Below are 18,641 nucleotides of genomic sequence, written 5' to 3' on the forward strand. Positions count from 1 at the left end.
AGCTTTTTTATGTTTCATTGATCAATCATGCATAAAAATCATTATATATGTTTGATGATTCTTATATATTTCTTGCTTTTATTTATTTCTAGAACTATATATACATATTATCACAAACTTGATCTCTTGAATCAAAAACACCCAATTACAAAACAAAACCAAAACAACAATAACAAAAAAATTCACAGAAACTATAGCAAAATCTGAGGAAATGAACATTTTCAGAAAAGAGTTCGTTTGCCAGGACGATCAGCGACCTTTAAGGTCTTATCAATGAGATCTCTGGTCTTCTTACGACGGATGGCAACTCTGACGCTGGAGCTTTTATCCATTTTGATGTAAGGTTTCTTCTTCTTCCTCAGCAAACCCACCTTTGACTTTATCGTCTCCATCAAACTCTCCAACTGTAACCCCATCTTCTTCTTCTTCTTCTTCTTCTTGATTATCTTAACTATAAAACCCTAATCAACTAAAGAGAGAAGCTTCGCTTGGAGATCCTTTTTGTAGTTTCAGCTCCTCAGGCATATTGGTGCGTTTTGTTTTATATATTTCTACTTGAAAGCGTTTATGGTTTTGAGTTCTACACGCACACACCTTCTTTGGTTTTTATGGAATAGATTGTGGGAAACAAAGCTTTGAGTTTGAGATATTTTCGATGTTGCCACTAGTTGTCCTTCTTTGACTTTTAAAATATTTAATTTTAGTCAACTACTGTAGATGTCATCAGTAATCACATTTGCTTTTGTCAACAATATCACATTGAACAGTTTAACACACACAAAGAAGAAAGAGTATATTTTTCTCTCCGTTGCATTCACATGGAAATAGTAGCATGATGGTAATCCATCGTAACGTAGTTGTAGTTGTGTCTATTAAGTTTTTATCTCTTTTTAAACGTATAACATGTTAATTATCATTTAAGACAGTTGATTTCAACGAAATATTTGGAAATCAAGAGTAATTAATAAGGAAGACATATATCTTGGAGCATGGATAATATAAGGTTCAATAATGACTTGATTTAATCTTTTATTCCCACACCAACGTAGAGTGGATTCGGACCATCGGCCTATGCACATATGATTAGTTGTGATAAATCAAGGAAAAAGTGTACAAATTTAACCTATGCATGCGTTTCATCTAGAGAATATGATCAGTAATGCCAAACATGATTAGTTGGTCTCGTCTGTATGCAAATTATGGGCCATATTTATTTTAATTGCGGATATAGATCATAGTTTGTGATAAATCAACAAATTAAGAAGTTGGTTTTAATGTTATGATAAGTGGATATATTTGTTGTCAAAAATATAACATTAGTATAAAGTAAACGGATGATTTTATCCGCAAAAGGTGATTTGTGTTTGTGATTCTCTCTAATTTGGAGTAAATCTCCCTTAATTTTTATATAAAAGGAAAATAGTATCTGTGTTTATCCACTTTGATTCAGTTTTGCTGAGCTAGAAACGGTGTAGTTCTAAAATAAAGACTTAATTAACACTTCAAATTTACATACATAAAGATATATATATATATATATACAGTATATATATATATAAACCATCTATGACTTTTTTACCAAAAAAAACCATCTTTGACTATTATCAACTGTATTTCCACATTAACTGGTATCAGCATTCACAAAGAAGAACTGAAGAAAAGTTTAATATCGTGCTGGTCTATGTAGAATAATTTAGAAAAACTATGAAATTTCATAATTATTTATAATTAATATATATATATATGTATATATGTTTCGTTTTTATGTTTAAATAAAAAAATTCATTCCCATAGAAAAATAAATTAGTTTCTTCCTTTTCTATTGTATAAAGCCACTACTAATTTGAACAATATTGCTTAAAAGTTGGAAATGAAATTACTTATGTAACTTCTTTTTAAGGTGAAAATTTAGTTGATAATAATTTCATGCAACCACTCAAATAGGTCAAAGAGACGTATATAATTTTGAGATTTTTTTTCTTCATAAAATTTCTTACTAACCACACAAATGAGATGTATTTAAGAATATATTATAAATTATTTTAAACAATAAATATGAAAAACTAGTAAAAAATGAGCCAAAGAAATTTCACTGTGGCAAAAACTCGAGGCCCAATGAATAATTTTGAAGGAGTTACGAAAACTCCTCTCTTTAGCTAAAATAAATTTATTTAAAACTCATTATAGAAATGATGGAGAAGATGAGGATGTTGCATTGTTCGGTTTACTTGAAACCAATCTCAAGAAAATGATGGAGAAGGTGGAGATGTTTCATTGTTTGGACCGCTTGGAACCAGTCTTTTTGTTACAATATCTGCTCTAGAAAATGATGGAGAAGGTGGAGATGTTTCATTGTTCGGACCGCTTGGAACCAGTCTCTTCGCTCCAATATCTGCTCTAGAAAATGATGAAGGAGATGGTGGAGATGTTGCATTGTTCGGACCGCTTGGAACCAATCTCTTCACTCCAATATCTGCTCTTGAAAATGATGGAGAAGGTGGAGATGTCTCATTGTTTGGACCGCTTGGAACCAATCTCTTGGTTCCAATATCTGCTCTTGAAAATGATGGAGAAGGTGGAGATGTCTCATTGTTCGGACCGCTTGGAACCAATCTCTTCACTCCAATATCTGCTTCAGAAAATGACACAGAATGTGAAGATTTTTCATTGTTTGAACCACTAGGACCTACTCTCCTTGCTCTAGCATTTGGTACATCAAATGCTTGAGATTTCATGTCGTTCATATTGCTAGAAACTTTTTTAGCCACATCGAAATCAGAAGCAAATGAAGTTATTTCACGAGTGGCTAAAGAAAATGTAAAGAAAAATAATTGAAGCACAACAACTCCGAAAACCCCTTTCATATTTTGTTTCGGCTTCTCTTTGTTTTGTAATGTTTTAAGGGTGAAAATGTGATGTATTTTTTTAATGAATTGAAACAGCTGCTTTATAGTTTAATATTCTCTAAGTAAATCTATGCGTATTTATGGTACATAAATATGACCATTTAAAGTCAGATTTCTCAAATAAAATCTATTGAAATCTTGGTAAAAGGAAAAAAATATATATGTTTTTAATGGGAAATATATCTTTCGTATATGGAAACCTTATTAAGACTCATTATTTAATGTATTGAAATTTGTTGACCAAAAATTAATCAATCTTCAAGTTGAACCCAAATCTGTAAAAGAATTTAAAAAATCTGGATAAAGACTTAGGAACCGATTCTTGCAAACAAATTTCATATGAGAAGAATATTATTCAACCTAAATCTATACTATTAAAAGGAAAGCACTTTTAATAAAAAGACATAGAGTTTAAAATTATTACAATGAAATATCACTTAAAACAGAATAAGGATATGTATAAATCATGGGGTCAAACATATATTACATTAGTTACATTTAAGTTTTAACAAAAAAAATTGGAGCCAAACAGTACCTTATTCGGATCTTATATCCAAAGAGAGTATTCCACCCAAACTATAATTTAGGAAACTAGAATTACAAAAAAATAAATTGATAAAATTATAATTATTTCTTTTATTAAAAATAGTAATAAATTTAATAGACTTTCTCAATTTAAAGTGTTTCCAAAAAGTGGTAGCTGAGACTCCAGATAACTAGATTTTAGGAAACAAAAATTAGAAATACAGAATTTGTTGGCATGGTATTTATATAAAGAGATCCCAATCTTTTGAAAATATTATAATTATCATACAAAACCGTATTATTAATGATTTGATTGATTATGATTAGGAAATCTAATTAAATACTATTATGATTCTAACCAAAAAAAAATAAATGGTAAAGATTTAATTACTTACTTAATTATGCAATATTTTAAATTATACTAACAAATATACCTTAAAACCTACCCTAATCGTAGTCTCACTTCAAAATGCTATAAATGATTACCAAAGAGAAAATATTTGTAAGAAACAATTAAATGATTTACTTGAATATTTGATATAATTTTTTGGATAGTTTCAAATACTCCCGAAATTTTAGGAAGAAATTAGGGTTTGAAGAATCATAATCTCAACAAATAAATTCTCATGCATATTACGTCAATTGCTTACATTTATGTAGATTTTTTTTTTTTTTTTTTGAGATTTTGATCCTTCAAATCCTAATTATCTTTGAGCTATATATCTATATTATTAAAAGGGAAACTTTTTTTAATAAAAAGACATAGGATTAGAGATTATTACAATGAAATGCTACTGAAATTGCAATAAGAATATGTATAATTCTTAAAGCCAAACAGATATCAATAACTATATAATATTTGATTTACCATTAAATTATTTGATTATATATTAGTAAAAAATAACTATATAATATTTGATTTACCATTTGCACAATCTAAGGAAATATGTTATATTAGAGTGAAGTATTAAATTTGATTATATCAATAACTATAAATTATTTGATTATATATTAGTAAAAAATAACTATATAATATTTGATTATATATTAGTAAAAAATAACTATATTTATTTAAATATCAATAACTATAAATTATTTGATTATATATTAGTAAAAAATAACTATATAATATTTGATTTACCATTTGCACAATCTAAGGAAATATGTTATATTCGAGTGAAGTATTAAATTTAATATTTGAATTGATACCAACTTTATACGTTTAATTACTATAATCACTCAAATAATGATATCCATTAATTATTATGAATTTATGATACAACAGCTAAGGATATTCGATCACCAAGATAATATTAATATTTTATAATAATTTGTAATAGATATGACATAATTATCAAAATTGAAGTGTTCTAAAACCATATTTTTATTTATGTTTAAAATTATTTATTATTAATATTAATTAATTTCAGCTTGAAATATATTTTATAAATTAGAAAAAATGATATATTGAGCAAATAAAGTTATCTACTATTTGGGATTCGAGGGATAGATTTTTACGGGTAAAGAAAATATTTATATCCCTTAGAGGGGCATGTGCATGGCTATCAAGACATAGTTTAGACTTATTTTTTGAAATTAATATCGCACATACATGGGAGTCCGAATCTAGTAAAGTTTAAAGCGAATTAGTTTGATGATTTGATCGGTTCCGAAAAATCTTCAACATTTTCAATCCTTGTGACCATCCACTTTACATTTTTTTCTCATAATTTCTCTCTTCTAGTATCAACAAAAAATTTCCAATTCCTTAAAATACAAAGATCATTCCTAATCCTACAAGTTCTTTGGAATTGGACTACTAGTAGAAAAATATTCAATTAGTTTGAAAAACGAAACATAAAATGTCCAAAATCACATCGTTATAGAAACCCTTTATTTAATGAATGGGTTATATAAGGGGTTACTTTATATGCAATTTTAGTTTCAAATTTTGAACACATAATATGATAAATTTAACAAAAAATGGTAACAAAAGAATTAAAAAATAAGTGAAATCACCTACTAACCCGTTCCTCATTAGTCATTTACGTTAAAGCTGGAGCTTAACATAATGGTCGTAACAAAAAAGTTTGTGATGAGAACGGTTTCAAAAACCTCAAATTCAAGAAAACTCGAAGCCTAAGCATCTCCAAACATGGGAGTGCGATATTAACTAGGTGTAAAGATTTTCAATACCTACCACATTCTCCATCTTCAAGCTCCTCTTCCTTTGTTTTCTCACTCTCCTCCTCTTTTCTACGCCGCTTTTCCCTGCCTTCATCCCCTGCTTCAGGGACCAAACCTCGCTGCAGTTTCAAGAAAACTCCGAGGTTAAAAAGCTGGACACAAATCATATGAAGCTAAATCATTTGTGTGTTTATAACTACGTTCAAGAGTTCAACAATGTGTTAACAGTAAAAGACATGTTTACGTCAAATTTTTTTGGACCCGATTCAAGACAGATTTTCAAATAGAAGCAGCATTTCTGAAACCAAACCAAATACTAAACTGATTGCCACTGAGAGAGATATCGAATAATACTATACCACAGTCTACTCCATAGGTTTCTCGTCTGTTAAAACCTGGACAGAAATATTAATCTATACTACCGTTATTTTCTATTTGTACGCATCTTTCCCTTGAGAATATGGAGACCAACGTGATTTAATGTACCTGTTGTCTAGATTTCTTGTGGCCACCACCAGCTTTATGGGATTCTTTGAGATGGTCTGTGTCATTTTCCTTCACACTAGTATGTCTTTCTCGATGTCTGTTATGGCTATCTCTTCCTGATCTTCTACGTTCTCTTCCATGGGGTTCATTCATATCATGGTTGTGATTATCAGTTGCACCTTTCTTATGATGATCCTCACTGTCTCTTTCTCGGACTCTGTCCCTTTCTCTTCCGTACTTATCTCTCCCCTTGTCATGTTCCTCTCTCACATCCTCAGGTACCTGTAGTAATATAACATCCTGTGAGCTTTTGCGGACATGCCATCAGTATGTAATAGTTAAATCATTTATAGCCAAAAGTTGAAGTACTTTAGAAGGCAATAATGATAGCAGCTACAACAGGCAGAGACTCAATACCGTAAAGTTTCTCTCACAGTCTGCAATTGACTCCAATAGATTGACACGCTAAACGAAGTATTATGAAAGTTCCACCGAAAAAGCTTAAACACTAGACTTGAGCAGACTGTTTCATAGACATAAATCCACCAATACCTTCTTGTTCTGTTTGATCCTTTTTGATTTCTCTTTGAGGTGAGATACATAATCTTCGAATGTATGCTTCCGAAAGCTCTCATCGCCAATAGCACTACATATACAGAAGTATTAAAGTAAGCCAGAGTCTTTACGGTATTAGAAAGGACACAATTATCCCATGAATTAAGAAGAAGGATGTGAAATCTATAAAGTAAGCCAGCAGCTAAGTCCTCTGGTAAAAAGCCTTGAGACAAAATAAAAGCATAGGCTGAGTAAGAAGAGTGGTCATAAATAGCATAAACCCAGAGGATTCAATTCCTAAAATTAAGCAAAAGACCAATATTTGGCAACATTAAAACAGCCTGAACTACGAAATCAGGTGAAAATTGCATTACAGCCATTTCGGCAAAATCTACTTACAAAAAGCACAAACCCCTAAGCAGAGTAAAATAGTCATCTGAATCATAAAAGGGCCCGTAAGGAAAGAAAACGTGTTTGGTCGTTGGTGCAACATCGACATAAGAACCATATTTGAAAGCATTGGTTTTCTATTTGGACAACAAGACAATTTGGTGATAGAGTTAAGAGAGTCATATGAGAACGGAAGTTAGAACTTTGAAGACTTAAAAGTATAGCAGACGAAGAGGAACCAGTCATGACTCATTTAACTTGAGCATGAAGTGTTAGAATAAATGAAAAACGTACCGGCATCTTTCACTACCTTCAACGAGATGCTTTGATTCCTCCCAGGATGAGGAGGCAGTTATATCCTGCACCAAAACAAATAATCAGGGAGAAGCAACACCACCACCCAAAAGCTCACCCATCACATAACATTATATAAGATCAAACCAAATAAATTCAACACCTTGAAGGAGCGAAGCATATCCACCAAGTTTTCAGTCTGCCGTGTCTGTTTTCTGGCTTCTTTTTCTTCCTTCTCCTTTGCCCTTTCCAGCAAATCATCAAAAACTAACTGAGAAGCATCACCAAAACAAATAGTTTGCAGATATATTCAATTGAGACATTCAAAGTTTCAATAAAAGAATATGCTAGCACTAAAGTGACTAGTGAGCTCAGCTTTACTGTGCTTAAACTAGTTTATGTGATAAGAAGCAAGAAGACTGCGTAACTTCACACAACATCTGGAAATGAAAAATTAAAAGTCAAGGCAAAGATCTACAGACCTTTAGTTTAAGGTCCGAAATAGGCGGGACACTGATATCCTCGGAAATTGAGACCTTGAACTCATCAAATGTTGATCCACCGGATAATGTTACCTGGAAATAAATCGGGATTATTAATCACAAATAAAATCCATAAATGCTTGCAGAAATAAATCAAGTACCTTTCTCAACTTCAATACATCCTTTATCTGAGACTTGAGATCGTGGTACTGTGAAGACACGTAAAATATGTAACAAGTGGTTAATTCAGGAACTAAGGGCCAGAAAAAATAAATAAACAAGCAAGATAAGCAGGAAATGGAAACTAGAAAACCCCACTACTCATAAACCTAGCAAAATGCTACCAGAACTACGTTTTGTTGTCATAGCTACCAGAGCTACCTAATAAAACAAATTACTATCTTTTAAGTAGGAAAAAGTCTAGAGACGGCATAGCAGTTTGCTCATCATGTAACAGATAACAGTCACTTTCATAATATTTTGGAAAATGAACAAGACTATTGAGAAGAACCTAGTACCTTTCTTTTCAAATCCTCAACAGCGTCTTCAAATAAGTCTTTTGGAGTAGCTCCAGATGAATTCGACGTAATTGCTGAATATACTGGTAAATCTTTGACCTGAGATGTAGGATTCATTTTGTATCAAAACCACTAGTTCAATACTTAAAATGGAATTATTATTCTAGGTAACACAATTTTATACCTTCACTAAATAATCACGCCAACTGGTTTTGGCAGTAAGCTCTCCTGTTCCAATATGTTCATCTATCAGCCCACGGAACTCATCACGATGCTTTCGCTCTGCTTTTTTGAGTTCCTCCTGTTGTCATGAATAACAGATATAATGACATACTATGTCCAATATAGCAAACTATTAGATGTCAACTAAAGGCCTGATACTGAAGTACCTTCTGTATCTTCTGTCTCTCCTCTTCTTCCCTCTCCAGATCACGCAGATACTCCTGTACAACAATTAAAATTAGCCAAGTGTGGAATGGGAAGTAGTTCTTTATCGATGAAATAACCTGAAAGATTTCCAGCTGATCAATTTTCTCAAGGCGTGAACATCGTTCATCCACTTCTAGTCGGTCCTGAACTTTGCGCCATTGACTATTAGGCTTCAGACAGAAAATTTTGAGTCAGAATGAATTAGCACAACATATCGTGGAACATAAAAAAATAAAGAAGAGGGACAATAACCTTGATGAAATTGCAAGATTCCAAAAATCTTCTGTATTCAATTATATTCCGCTTGCGATCCTCAAGAGCTTTCACCCGCTCCTAATAAAATTAACCACATTAAGAACAACAGAACCCAAATCAAAAAAAAAAACTGCCAAAACTCTGAACAGAAACAATTTGATATGCATCATCGCAAGTATAAAGAATATAAACACATGTAGTAAATGAAATTCAAGTTTCAAGAGAAGATACACACTTGTATATAAATAAAAATGTACAGATATGGAGTTTCAAATGAATGATAGAGTTAGAAGAATTAAGAAAATGTCTCCACTGACCACTACAAGAAAATATTTCCAGTGGAAAACTTATGTAAAAAGTACATGCATACTAACAAAAAAGACATGAGAGAAACAAAAATGTGGTCACTTTTCAAACAACACAAGAGTCATAATATATACACCCTTTAATACCTTCTCCTTTAGCTCATTGACATGATCTTCAAAAATATTACGACGGTCTTTTTCTCTTTCAACAGCTTTGAAACGCTCATCGTCTTCAAAAATTGTCACAGCCTTGCTGGATTAAAAAGGAACATCATATCACAAAAGAAATTGCACTATAAGAATTCTATTTCTCAAAGAGGAGAAAAAAACGAATTGTAATCAGAATTATTCTGGAGAACAAACCTCCACCGAGTAGAAGGGGAAAGCTCCACACATTCCTGGTAAAAACATCAATTTCCAAAATAACGGTAAATGGCATGCAGGTGAATTTCCGTACTCCAAAATATCTTACAAATGAATTATTATGCAGCAGCAGATGTGCAACTTACCTCTAACATCCTTTTAAATTCATCATACCGTTTTCTCTGTCTGGCTAGCCTTTCCTCTTCAGCTGATCTTTTCATTTGAAGTAAGAACTGAATCAGCAAAAAACAGTCCAACAAAACACAATTAACATCTATGAACAAATGTACCACTTAAGCATCATTGTTCAAACCTGGAGAAGAATGTGACCACTATATCTAAACATCTAAAAAGTCTTTAATTTTCTTCTGATAATCTTGCCAGTTTTAGGGTATGCGATAGAAAGAGGTTACCTCATTGAAGGCTTGTTTACGCTCTCCAAGAGTCCTCAGCACACCGTATCTTCTGTCATTAATAATTTCTCTCATGGCCTGCGATAGAAACCATCTGAAATTTTAGACACATGCTCAAAGAGTCAAAGAACAGCTAATAGCAAAAGTTGTACCACCTGTTCCCATGTCCAGTCAGATCCAACATTGGCGGATTTCAAAAGTGATTTGAATACATCCCCAGGTTCCTATAAAATAAAGTAAAATAGATTTATGCAAACAGATAAGACCAAAACTATGCTCGTGACATAAAACCAACCATACCAATTTATTGTCACAAGAAAAATTCTCTTGAAGAATTTGTTTTTCTTCCGGTTGGCTCTCAACTCTTTCACTTTCCACCATATGTTTTTGGCTTTCGTTTGGTGCAGTCCCACTACCTTCCTAGAGAGCAGATGAACAATTATGATAAGCGGATACAAAAGAAATGCATGCGAACAAAAAATGTTCATCGCTTAGCTTCAAATACATTTGTGTTTTTGGCTGACATGTCATCTGAATCTCCACTGATCCCAACTAAAATTTCATCCTTCTTAACCCTGTAAAGGTAGTAAATAGAAACTTATTTAGGTCGAGATTCTCACAACTAAAACAAAATAGCATCAAAGAGAAAGGGAGATAAAATTGCTACAACTGTCAGTACAATGTAGCAGCAGAAGTTTTCGTCACAGTGACAGAAGGACCATCAGTTTCGGCAATATCACACAATAGTGATGTTTTATCTGCAGTCATCTGAACTCCATTGACATTTTCGACTGGAGAAGAACTTCCAGGAACTGAAGCTGGCTGCTTCAAATCAGAAGAAAGAGCTAGGTTCTCACTGGCATCCGAGGTTGGTAGACCAGTAGGAGCTGCAGTCGATGCAATATCAGAGCGAGACAGCACCTTAGAAGCATCAATAATGCCTTCAGCATAAGGCCCTTGAACAGATGCTTTTTCTGCTTGTTCACGCGCAATCTAGCAAGAAGATTTAAAATTTACACAATGGAAAACGCAGAAATTAGAACACAGAATTACATAAGGGAAGGCAATAATTTGTCTCAAGAGAAACCTTCATCTCTTCAGGCATTGTCCATGTTGATTGCTTGGTAATCTTATTGTAATAATACCTGCAATCATATGAAAGATACAACATCAGCAGCTACAGACAGAGATTTTGTTTTTCATCAATTGTATGTTAATCTAAAAAAAACTTTAGTTGCACACTCACTTTCTTCCATCAGGACTTGAATGTTCTTTCCAGTCCGTTCTTGCATCTGCTCTCTGTATCAGCGAATACACATTCTATACATTAACTATACCACTCATACGTTTTTTGGTTTATCATTGCTCCAGGACACAAAATTACAAAGGAAGAAAGAATAATGGTCCCGTTCACCAGCACATAACATAAAATTGGATATTAGCCACAAAGACTAGTTGTTCTTGCTGAAAATTTCTGAACTTACAAAATTAACAGAAACTGAAAGATATCCTTCTGTGTGACTTCATCTAGGGTAAGAACATATCTAGATGAGGCATGAACTATATCCATAATCCCTTTCAGCAGAAGATGAGCAAATGTAAGAAATTCACAGCATTTCATTGCTGTCACTTTTGTGTAACATAGCACCATTGAAAATTCTAGATATAAGCTCATATTTACCTAATTACGTTCATATTAAAGAAAACAACACGTCCACCTCAAACCAAGGTACAATGGCCACTAGTAAGTAATATATGGAATGACATGGCACAAGAGAGCTTTGAAAATCCGAATGAGGAGATCATTTTCTGAAACTACATTCTCCAGCTAACAGAACTTCGGGAGATTTAAAAGGCCACATATACATACATAAACAGATAAGATCCAAAATAACTCACCTCAAAAAGAGTCATCAACTCAACAGGCTTCTCCCAAGTGGACCGCTTTGTCCTCTTGTTGAAAAAATATCTACAACAAGAAGAAAGAAAATGTCATAAACCATATACTCTTACAGATGGAAACATGGAGCTATTATAAATTCATTTTACAAATTAAATGATGAGAACAAAATGTGCCATATGGTTGGGGTTGGGAACTACACCATGGTTGAAAAAGATGCAGGACAATGAATCATCAGGAAACAGAGACAGAACATAAAATTACAAACATCAAACACGTTAGCTGCAGCAAAAAAAATAGAAATAAACCCGGATGCCCAGACAAAAGATAAGTGATTTCAGCACATCAAACTCATAAATATCACAGATGTCATGATCATGGTTGCTTCAACTAAAACTTGAGCTTGATATTTGATAATAAGCCACCAGTTCAATATTTTCATGCTAAGTCAAGACAGAAGAACAACTAAGCAAATTATTATCAAAATTTGACAGAATTCATGTAAAAGAAAGCAAGAGATAAGCTCACTGAGTGAACAGACCACATAACATTACATTTAACAGGGCTGACAATTTCATTAAACAAGATCTTACCGAAATCAAAGCATCAAAAATACATTACTAAGAAACATTAACAAAACAGTAAAAACCTCCTCAAAGAACAAAAACAATTCCATAAATCCAATAATAAAGAAACTATCATTTGCATTAGTCAATGATGTGATCTTCTCATTCTACACAATGGTATATATAGAAACTACTACACAAACTATTAAAAATATTCCAGAGTTCGTCTTGCACAACCTAATTGGGTGCTTCCAAATTCCGAGCAGTTTATCTCTTTACAATGTTTATAATTTAGCTAAAAACATTCATATGTGAGAAACGCAAGCAAAAAAATTAAAACAGGATAAATAAAAGTCACAGTACTTATAATTCTTACTTCCTTCCATCCGGAGAGATATGCTCAACCCAATCTGTTAGAGCCTCTTGAGAAGGTATAGATTGAAAAAGAGCTGCCTTTAAGTCACAAAAGTATATATAGATTAGTATTGCAACCACAAACAGTCCAGAAGGTAGTTGCAAAAAGCGACATGGTATAAACCTTTGGTTCAAATGTTGGATTCATGATTGAAGATTGTGCCTGACTATGACTGCTTGGTCCAGTGACTTGAGTTGGTGCCCTCGAACCTTCGTAAGATGTTGCACTCTGTTTGGTTGGTTCACAGAGTTAGAAACTCAAGATTTAGTTTGTGTTAATATAAATACAAAAATATCTTCTTTCCTTTACCGGATAAGAAAAGAGTGCCCTAGGCCCACCAAAGCCAGGCATACTAGTATCTGGAGTTTGTACATAAGGCGGAGGCATGGAGGCACCAGAAGCAATTGGCACATTTGGCTGTGAAATTAGAGATGGGGGTCCAAGTGGCACAGGTTGCACCTGATTTAATTGGCTAGGTCTTTCAAGGGAATGGTGCATTGATTGTAATAACTGAGGTGCATAAGATTGAGGTGGATATCCAATGTTCATCATTGTGCCACCTCTTCCTACAGATTGAAAGTTATGAGAAGACAATCGAGTAACTTGATCAGGATGTGGAGCTTGCATGGTAGGACGAAACTGGCATAAAAAATATACAAAACACATGTTAAGGGTTGAGCTGACAAATAGTCTTCATATATACATGTAAAACATAAACATTACCTGAAAGTTCATAGATGGAGCAAAGCCTCGGGGTGGTTCTAAGGAACTCGCATTAGGATGCTGGAATGGCTTTCCAAAAAAAAAAAAAAAATGCTAATAAGATGTAAAATTCAAAAAAAAATCATATAAGAATAAAAATGGTGGGGAAAATCAGAAAAGATGGGAACCCGCAGAAATATAGTGCACATTTAAAGGCTAATGTTATAGAAGTCGCTCTTTAATTTCTTATCCAGACAATGAAAAGAAAATTCATTATGAAAACATGCTCACAACTCTGTTAATCCATGAGGAAAAACACCAATTAAAGGCACCACCATGAATACTCAATATGTCAAAATTAATATCCTAAAATACAAAATATCATAACTCAAATGTCTTGAGGCATTTAGAAATTAAACCAAAGCCAGTGGCCTCAAGGTAGACAGGGTAATAGAGTATTGGAATAAAGGGGTCGCAAAATAGAACAGATAAAGGACAAAAATAGTGCCCACACTCAGTAGTTAATTTTATGCCTACCTGAATGCCAGGATACTGAGGGTTATTGGCCATCTTCCAACAGTATTAGCCTCAGTGCCACCAGTGGAAGATCCACCAAAAGAAAAAATGGGAAAAACACTAGACCTGATCACAACCACAAAAATAGGAAAGATGACGTGAATTAATCTGATCATGCTGTCTAACTTAATCAGCCGTAACATGAGGACAAATGATCCACTGATCAATCAGAAGCTTAAATATTCCAACTCTAGGTTTCACTCTTGCAGATTACATGTAAATTACAACTAGTCTACACGGAAACAATAACAAAACCCTAATCAGAGCAATAAAATTGAGGAAATATCACAAAACTTCGAACAGTTCTCAGTTGCTTGTAGTCAATCGCAGAATTCGAATACAAGCCCAAAGCAACGACTATAGTTTCCGGCGAAGAGAAGGAAGAATCGAAGAAAATTACCACTCGCCGGCGAGGAGAAGTCGATGAAGAAGAAGTTGAAACTCACAGTTCAGAGCCAACACGACGGTACTGCGCTTCACCCCTATTAAAATTATTAAAATCAAAAAGCATATATAAACACGGTATGTATTAAAAAAAAGGTCAATTTGGTGTCTTCAACTGGGCTTACCAACCCGCACTAGTTTAGGCCCAAATGCATGCCACAATTCTGAAACCGGTTATTTCATCCCGGTTTAGTAAGGGAGATATCAAAAAATAGCATAGGCGGCAACTTTTCAAAATTAGAAGAAAACAAAAAACACACCTCATAAAATAATTACGCTGCCGACAAAAATAAAAAATAAGCGTGAACGGTTTGAGATTGGCAGTTCTGAGGACACGTGTCAGCCATCAACACCAGCTCACCCATCTCACGCGCTTCGTGGTCACCTAAAAAGAAGGGATCGTGTATAAATATCTACTGTACTATTTTATCAAAGGGGACGACGACACACATCTCAAAACCAGATCTAGATCTAATTTTTTCTCTAAGGAAGGCGTCTTCGCAAACGCCTCCGATTCGTTCTTCTTCTTCGTCGTCTTCTTCGATTTAGCGAAAATGAGGGAGTGCATTTCGATCCACATTGGTCAAGCTGGTATCCAGGTCGGAAATGCCTGTTGGGAACTTTACTGCCTTGAACATGGCATCCAGGTTCATCTCCCTTCCTAATCTCTCTCTTCGTTTACATGTAACTGTTTAGATCTGCCTCGTAAATCAAATCTGCTCACTGGTTCCGTCAAATCTGAGATTTACATAATGTATATCGCTAGATCTTCGATTTACTTGACCGATCCATCAGATCTGTAGTTGTGGGAACCAGATCTTGCATTCCCGAAATGTTTGATGAATGAGAATCTGTTTGATTTTGTTTATGTCATTTTAGATCTATCTCTATCTGTTGTTGTTTGACTTGGATCTTGCTTTGCCGTAATCATTTGATGAACATTTGCGTATTTTTGTTGCGAATCTGTTGTGACGTGAATGTTTTGTGAATCTGTAGCCGGATGGCCAAATGCCGAGTGACAAGACTGTTGGCGGAGGTGATGATGCTTTCAACACCTTCTTCAGCGAGACTGGTGCAGGAAAGCATGTTCCTCGTGCTATCTTCGTTGATCTTGAGCCCACTGTGATTGACGAGGTCAGAACTGGTACATACCGTCAGCTTTTCCACCCTGAGCAACTCATCAGCGGCAAAGAGGATGCAGCTAACAACTTCGCCCGTGGACATTACACCAGTAAATCCTCTTCTCTTATTATATATCCTCTGTTGATCTCATATTTTTTGCTTATGTAGTGTTATTGACTGTAATTGCTTTTCAATCTTGTCTCAGTTGGGAAGGAGATTGTTGATCTCTGTCTAGACCGTATCAGGAAGCTCGCTGACAACTGTACTGGTCTCCAAGGTTTCCTTGTTTTCAACGCTGTTGGTGGAGGAACTGGATCTGGTCTTGGATCTCTTCTCCTTGAGCGTCTCTCTGTAGACTATGGAAAGAAATCCAAACTGGGTTTCACTGTGTACCCTTCACCTCAGGTTTCAACATCTGTTGTTGAGCCATACAACAGTGTTCTTTCCACCCACTCACTCTTGGAACACACTGATGTCTCTATCCTCCTCGACAATGAAGCTATCTATGACATCTGCAGACGTTCCCTTGACATTGAGAGGCCTACCTACACTAACCTCAACCGTCTTGTCTCTCAGGTATATATCCTACTTTCCCTTGGCATGCTCTCTACATTTGATCTTTTTGTGGGTCTGCTCTTCTAATGCGCTTGCTTTACTGTTGCCCTTTTTTCTTTCAGGTCATATCTTCCTTGACCACTTCTCTGAGGTTTGATGGTGCTTTGAACGTTGATATCACTGAGTTCCAGACTAACTTGGTCCCATACCCAAGAATTCACTTCATGCTTTCCTCCTACGCTCCTGTCATCTCAGCAGAGAAAGCCTTCCATGAGCAACTCTCTGTTGCTGAGATTACCAACACTGCCTTTGAGCCTTCTTCTATGATGGCCAAATGTGACCCTCGTCATGGTAAGTACATGGCTTGCTGTCTGATGTACAGAGGTGATGTCGTCCCTAAGGACGTGAATGCTGCTGTTGGCACCATCAAGACCAAGCGTACCATCCAATTTGTTGACTGGTGTCCAACTGGATTCAAGTGTGGTATCAACTACCAGCCACCAACTGTTGTTCCCGGTGGTGATTTGGCCAAGGTTCAGAGAGCTGTGTGCATGATCTCCAACTCGACCAGTGTTGCTGAAGTCTTCTCCCGCATTGACCACAAGTTTGACCTGATGTATGCTAAGCGTGCATTTGTTCACTGGTACGTTGGTGAGGGTATGGAGGAAGGAGAGTTCTCTGAAGCTCGTGAGGATCTTGCTGCTTTGGAGAAAGACTATGAGGAGGTTGGTGCCGAGGGAGGTGATGATGAAGAAGATGATGAAGGTGAGGAGTACTGAGTGACTTCTACTTTGATGCTGTTTGGGTTTGCTGTTGTGTGCTTGTGAAAGGCTTGAAACTATCTTGTACTGTCTTACCTATCCGTCTGTTTTCTTTTGTCGTACTTGGTTTTTGAACTTTATGTGATATCTAAATCTATCTTTGCTCTCCTATTCCTCTTGCCTTTGGTTTAGAGCTGTTTTGGAGGACATCCATTTCAGACTATAATAATGTCTAAGACAACATCGGTGAACATAGCAGATAGTATTAAGAAAATTATGAAAGGCGAAAAAAAGCAAGTAATAGGAAAAGAGATTTATCATTTAGTTCTTTCATCACTTTGATGCATCTAGTAAATTGGTTAGTGATCCGGTATGTCTTCATCCTCAAGTAGATCATTTTGAATGCTAAATTCATTCGAAATATTTGATGCAGTATCTCTCCAGTCTACAAACGAAACATCTGGTAAAATCATTTTCTTGAATTGCAACAAAATCCTTGTCTATTTCACTTTGTTACAGTATGTTGTTATCGTTTTATACTTGAGATGTTTTAGCAAGTTGTGGTGAACTGTTTTCTTTTGCTCAAATTCTATAGCTTTTAGTTACACTATGAATAACTTTTTGGAGTGTTAAAAATAAATTAAAGAAGGAATTAACTCTTTGGAAAGTAAATAACATAAGATTTTAGAAGATATTTAAAAATTCTAGATACAATAATAAAAAACATATATATTTTGTAAAACACCAATATATTCTCAAACAGTCAAACCTATAATCCAATTAATGAATAAGAGGACCCAATGCTCAATAGTTGATGGGCTTTAATTTTAAGGTAATGTTATCTTCCTATGGATATACAAACATATTTAGCGGGCTTTGTGTATAGTCTCAAGCTCATATCTAGATAAAACATTATAAATAATCGAAAATATTAAATTCTCAAGTCTCTTATTTATCTTAGGCTCTTAATGTGATTAGACACATATAACTTCTATTATAATTTATATTTTATGTTATATCTATTTGTTAAATATTGAATGTTTTGTAAATAAAAGAATAACTAAATTGTTTAGTTGTTGTGCGGCTAAATATTTATATTATTTTTTAACCCGCAATACACTTCATGACCATTTGTTTGTTATATTTAGTTTGTTTTGTTTAGTGTTTGAGATTCTATTTTGATTTTTAATTATTATAACGAAAAATAAGGGATCTAAATACATAATCAGTAATTATACGCTGTGATTACGTCACATTTTTCCTAATAATTTAATTATTTTATATAATCTTAGTTAAATCAACTTGATTTTATGTCAAATATTCTAATATTAGTAGTGTTGATAAATAATTAAATGAGGATTTAATCCGTGTTAACACAAATTTAATAATATTTTATTAATTTTAACATGTTCTCTTTATAACTCATCTACTATATAACCACATTATATAGTATTTTAGAATTTTTTAATTTTACATATTCGTAATAATTAAA

At 34.1% G+C, this 18,641-nt stretch overlaps 3 protein-coding genes and 1 pseudogene across 21 annotated transcripts; 2 read left to right on the forward strand and 2 right to left on the reverse strand.

The window, feature by feature from the left end:
* Positions 1 to 48: 48 nt before the first annotated feature.
* Positions 49 to 554, reverse strand: LOC109130922 (uncharacterized). The gene has a single exon (XM_019241052.2). The coding sequence runs from the start codon at positions 414 to 416 to the stop codon at positions 222 to 224; it is 195 nt and encodes a 64-aa protein (XP_019096597.1). The 5' UTR covers positions 417 to 554; the 3' UTR covers positions 49 to 221.
* A 1,130-nt stretch (positions 555 to 1,684) lies between these two features.
* Positions 1,685 to 2,959, forward strand: LOC109133474 (uncharacterized; annotated as a pseudogene). Its single transcript, XR_015559821.1, has one exon. The product of XR_015559821.1 is annotated as an uncharacterized LOC109133474 (transcript).
* Positions 2,960 to 5,429: 2,470 nt separating this feature from the next.
* On the reverse strand, positions 5,430 to 14,778 carry LOC104784558 (pre-mRNA-processing protein 40B). Of its 18 annotated transcripts, none has more exons than XR_015559882.1 (30): positions 14,668 to 14,776; positions 14,229 to 14,333; positions 13,713 to 13,781; positions 13,299 to 13,628; positions 13,113 to 13,217; positions 12,951 to 13,027; positions 12,008 to 12,077; positions 11,355 to 11,407; positions 11,196 to 11,253; positions 10,788 to 11,101; positions 10,614 to 10,683; positions 10,409 to 10,528; positions 10,264 to 10,332; positions 10,109 to 10,186; positions 9,842 to 9,928; positions 9,696 to 9,730; positions 9,480 to 9,585; positions 9,025 to 9,105; positions 8,850 to 8,942; positions 8,733 to 8,786; positions 8,528 to 8,644; positions 8,344 to 8,442; positions 7,987 to 8,034; positions 7,826 to 7,918; positions 7,507 to 7,588; positions 7,344 to 7,408; positions 6,657 to 6,750; positions 6,105 to 6,386; positions 5,978 to 6,013; positions 5,430 to 5,737 (listed from the first exon to the last, which is right to left on the reverse strand). XR_015559882.1 is itself a non-coding variant. In XM_087454646.1 (30 exons), exons 2-29 carry the CDS (start codon positions 14,259 to 14,261, stop codon positions 5,984 to 5,986), a joined length of 2,838 nt encoding a protein of 945 aa, XP_087310772.1. In that variant the 5' UTR covers positions 14,262 to 14,333; positions 14,668 to 14,776; the 3' UTR covers positions 5,430 to 5,737; positions 5,978 to 5,983. The 18 variants fall into 18 exon arrangements, 9 of the variants coding, with proteins under 9 accessions (XP_087310772.1, XP_087310771.1, XP_087310803.1 ...); XR_015559881.1 differs by having other exon boundaries at positions 5,978 to 6,031; XR_015559878.1 differs by having other exon boundaries at positions 6,522 to 6,750; positions 7,507 to 7,614.
* Positions 14,779 to 14,929: 151 nt separating this feature from the next.
* On the forward strand, positions 14,930 to 17,320 carry LOC104784567 (tubulin alpha-2 chain). Its single transcript, XM_010509608.2, has 4 exons — positions 14,930 to 15,358; positions 15,708 to 15,942; positions 16,039 to 16,409; positions 16,511 to 17,320. Exons 1-4 carry the CDS (start codon positions 15,266 to 15,268, stop codon positions 17,165 to 17,167), a joined length of 1,356 nt encoding a protein of 451 aa, XP_010507910.1. The 5' UTR covers positions 14,930 to 15,265; the 3' UTR covers positions 17,168 to 17,320.
* Positions 17,321 to 18,641: the final 1,321 nt, after the last annotated feature.

This window comes from Camelina sativa, chromosome 1 (assembly GCF_030686135.1).
Source record: "Camelina sativa cultivar CO46 ecotype springtype chromosome 1, ASM3068613v1".
Lineage (NCBI taxonomy): Eukaryota > Viridiplantae > Streptophyta > Magnoliopsida > Brassicales > Brassicaceae > Camelina > Camelina sativa.

Coding starts and splice junctions, on each gene's coding strand:
- LOC109130922 (XM_019241052.2), bottom strand. CDS start 416: ATGGGGTTACAGTTGGAGAGTTTGATGGAGACGATAAAGTCAAAGGTG.
- LOC104784558 (XM_087454644.1), bottom strand. CDS start 14,261: ATGGCCAATAACCCTCAGTATCCTGGCATTCAG. Junction 13,629..13,712: donor CTCCATCTATGAACTTTCAG/GTAATGTTTATG, acceptor TTTTTATGCCAG/TTTCGTCCTACCATGCAAGC. Junction 7,919..7,986: donor ATGTATTGAAGTTGAGAAAG/GTACTTGATTTA, acceptor ATTTATTTCCAG/GTAACATTATCCGGTGGATC.
- LOC104784567 (XM_010509608.2), top strand. CDS start 15,266: ATGAGGGAGTGCATTTCGATCCACATTGGTCAAGCTGGTATCCAGGTC. Junction 15,359..15,707: donor GCCTTGAACATGGCATCCAG/GTTCATCTCCCT, acceptor GTGAATCTGTAG/CCGGATGGCCAAATGCCGAG. Junction 15,943..16,038: donor CGCCCGTGGACATTACACCA/GTAAATCCTCTT, acceptor ATCTTGTCTCAG/TTGGGAAGGAGATTGTTGAT.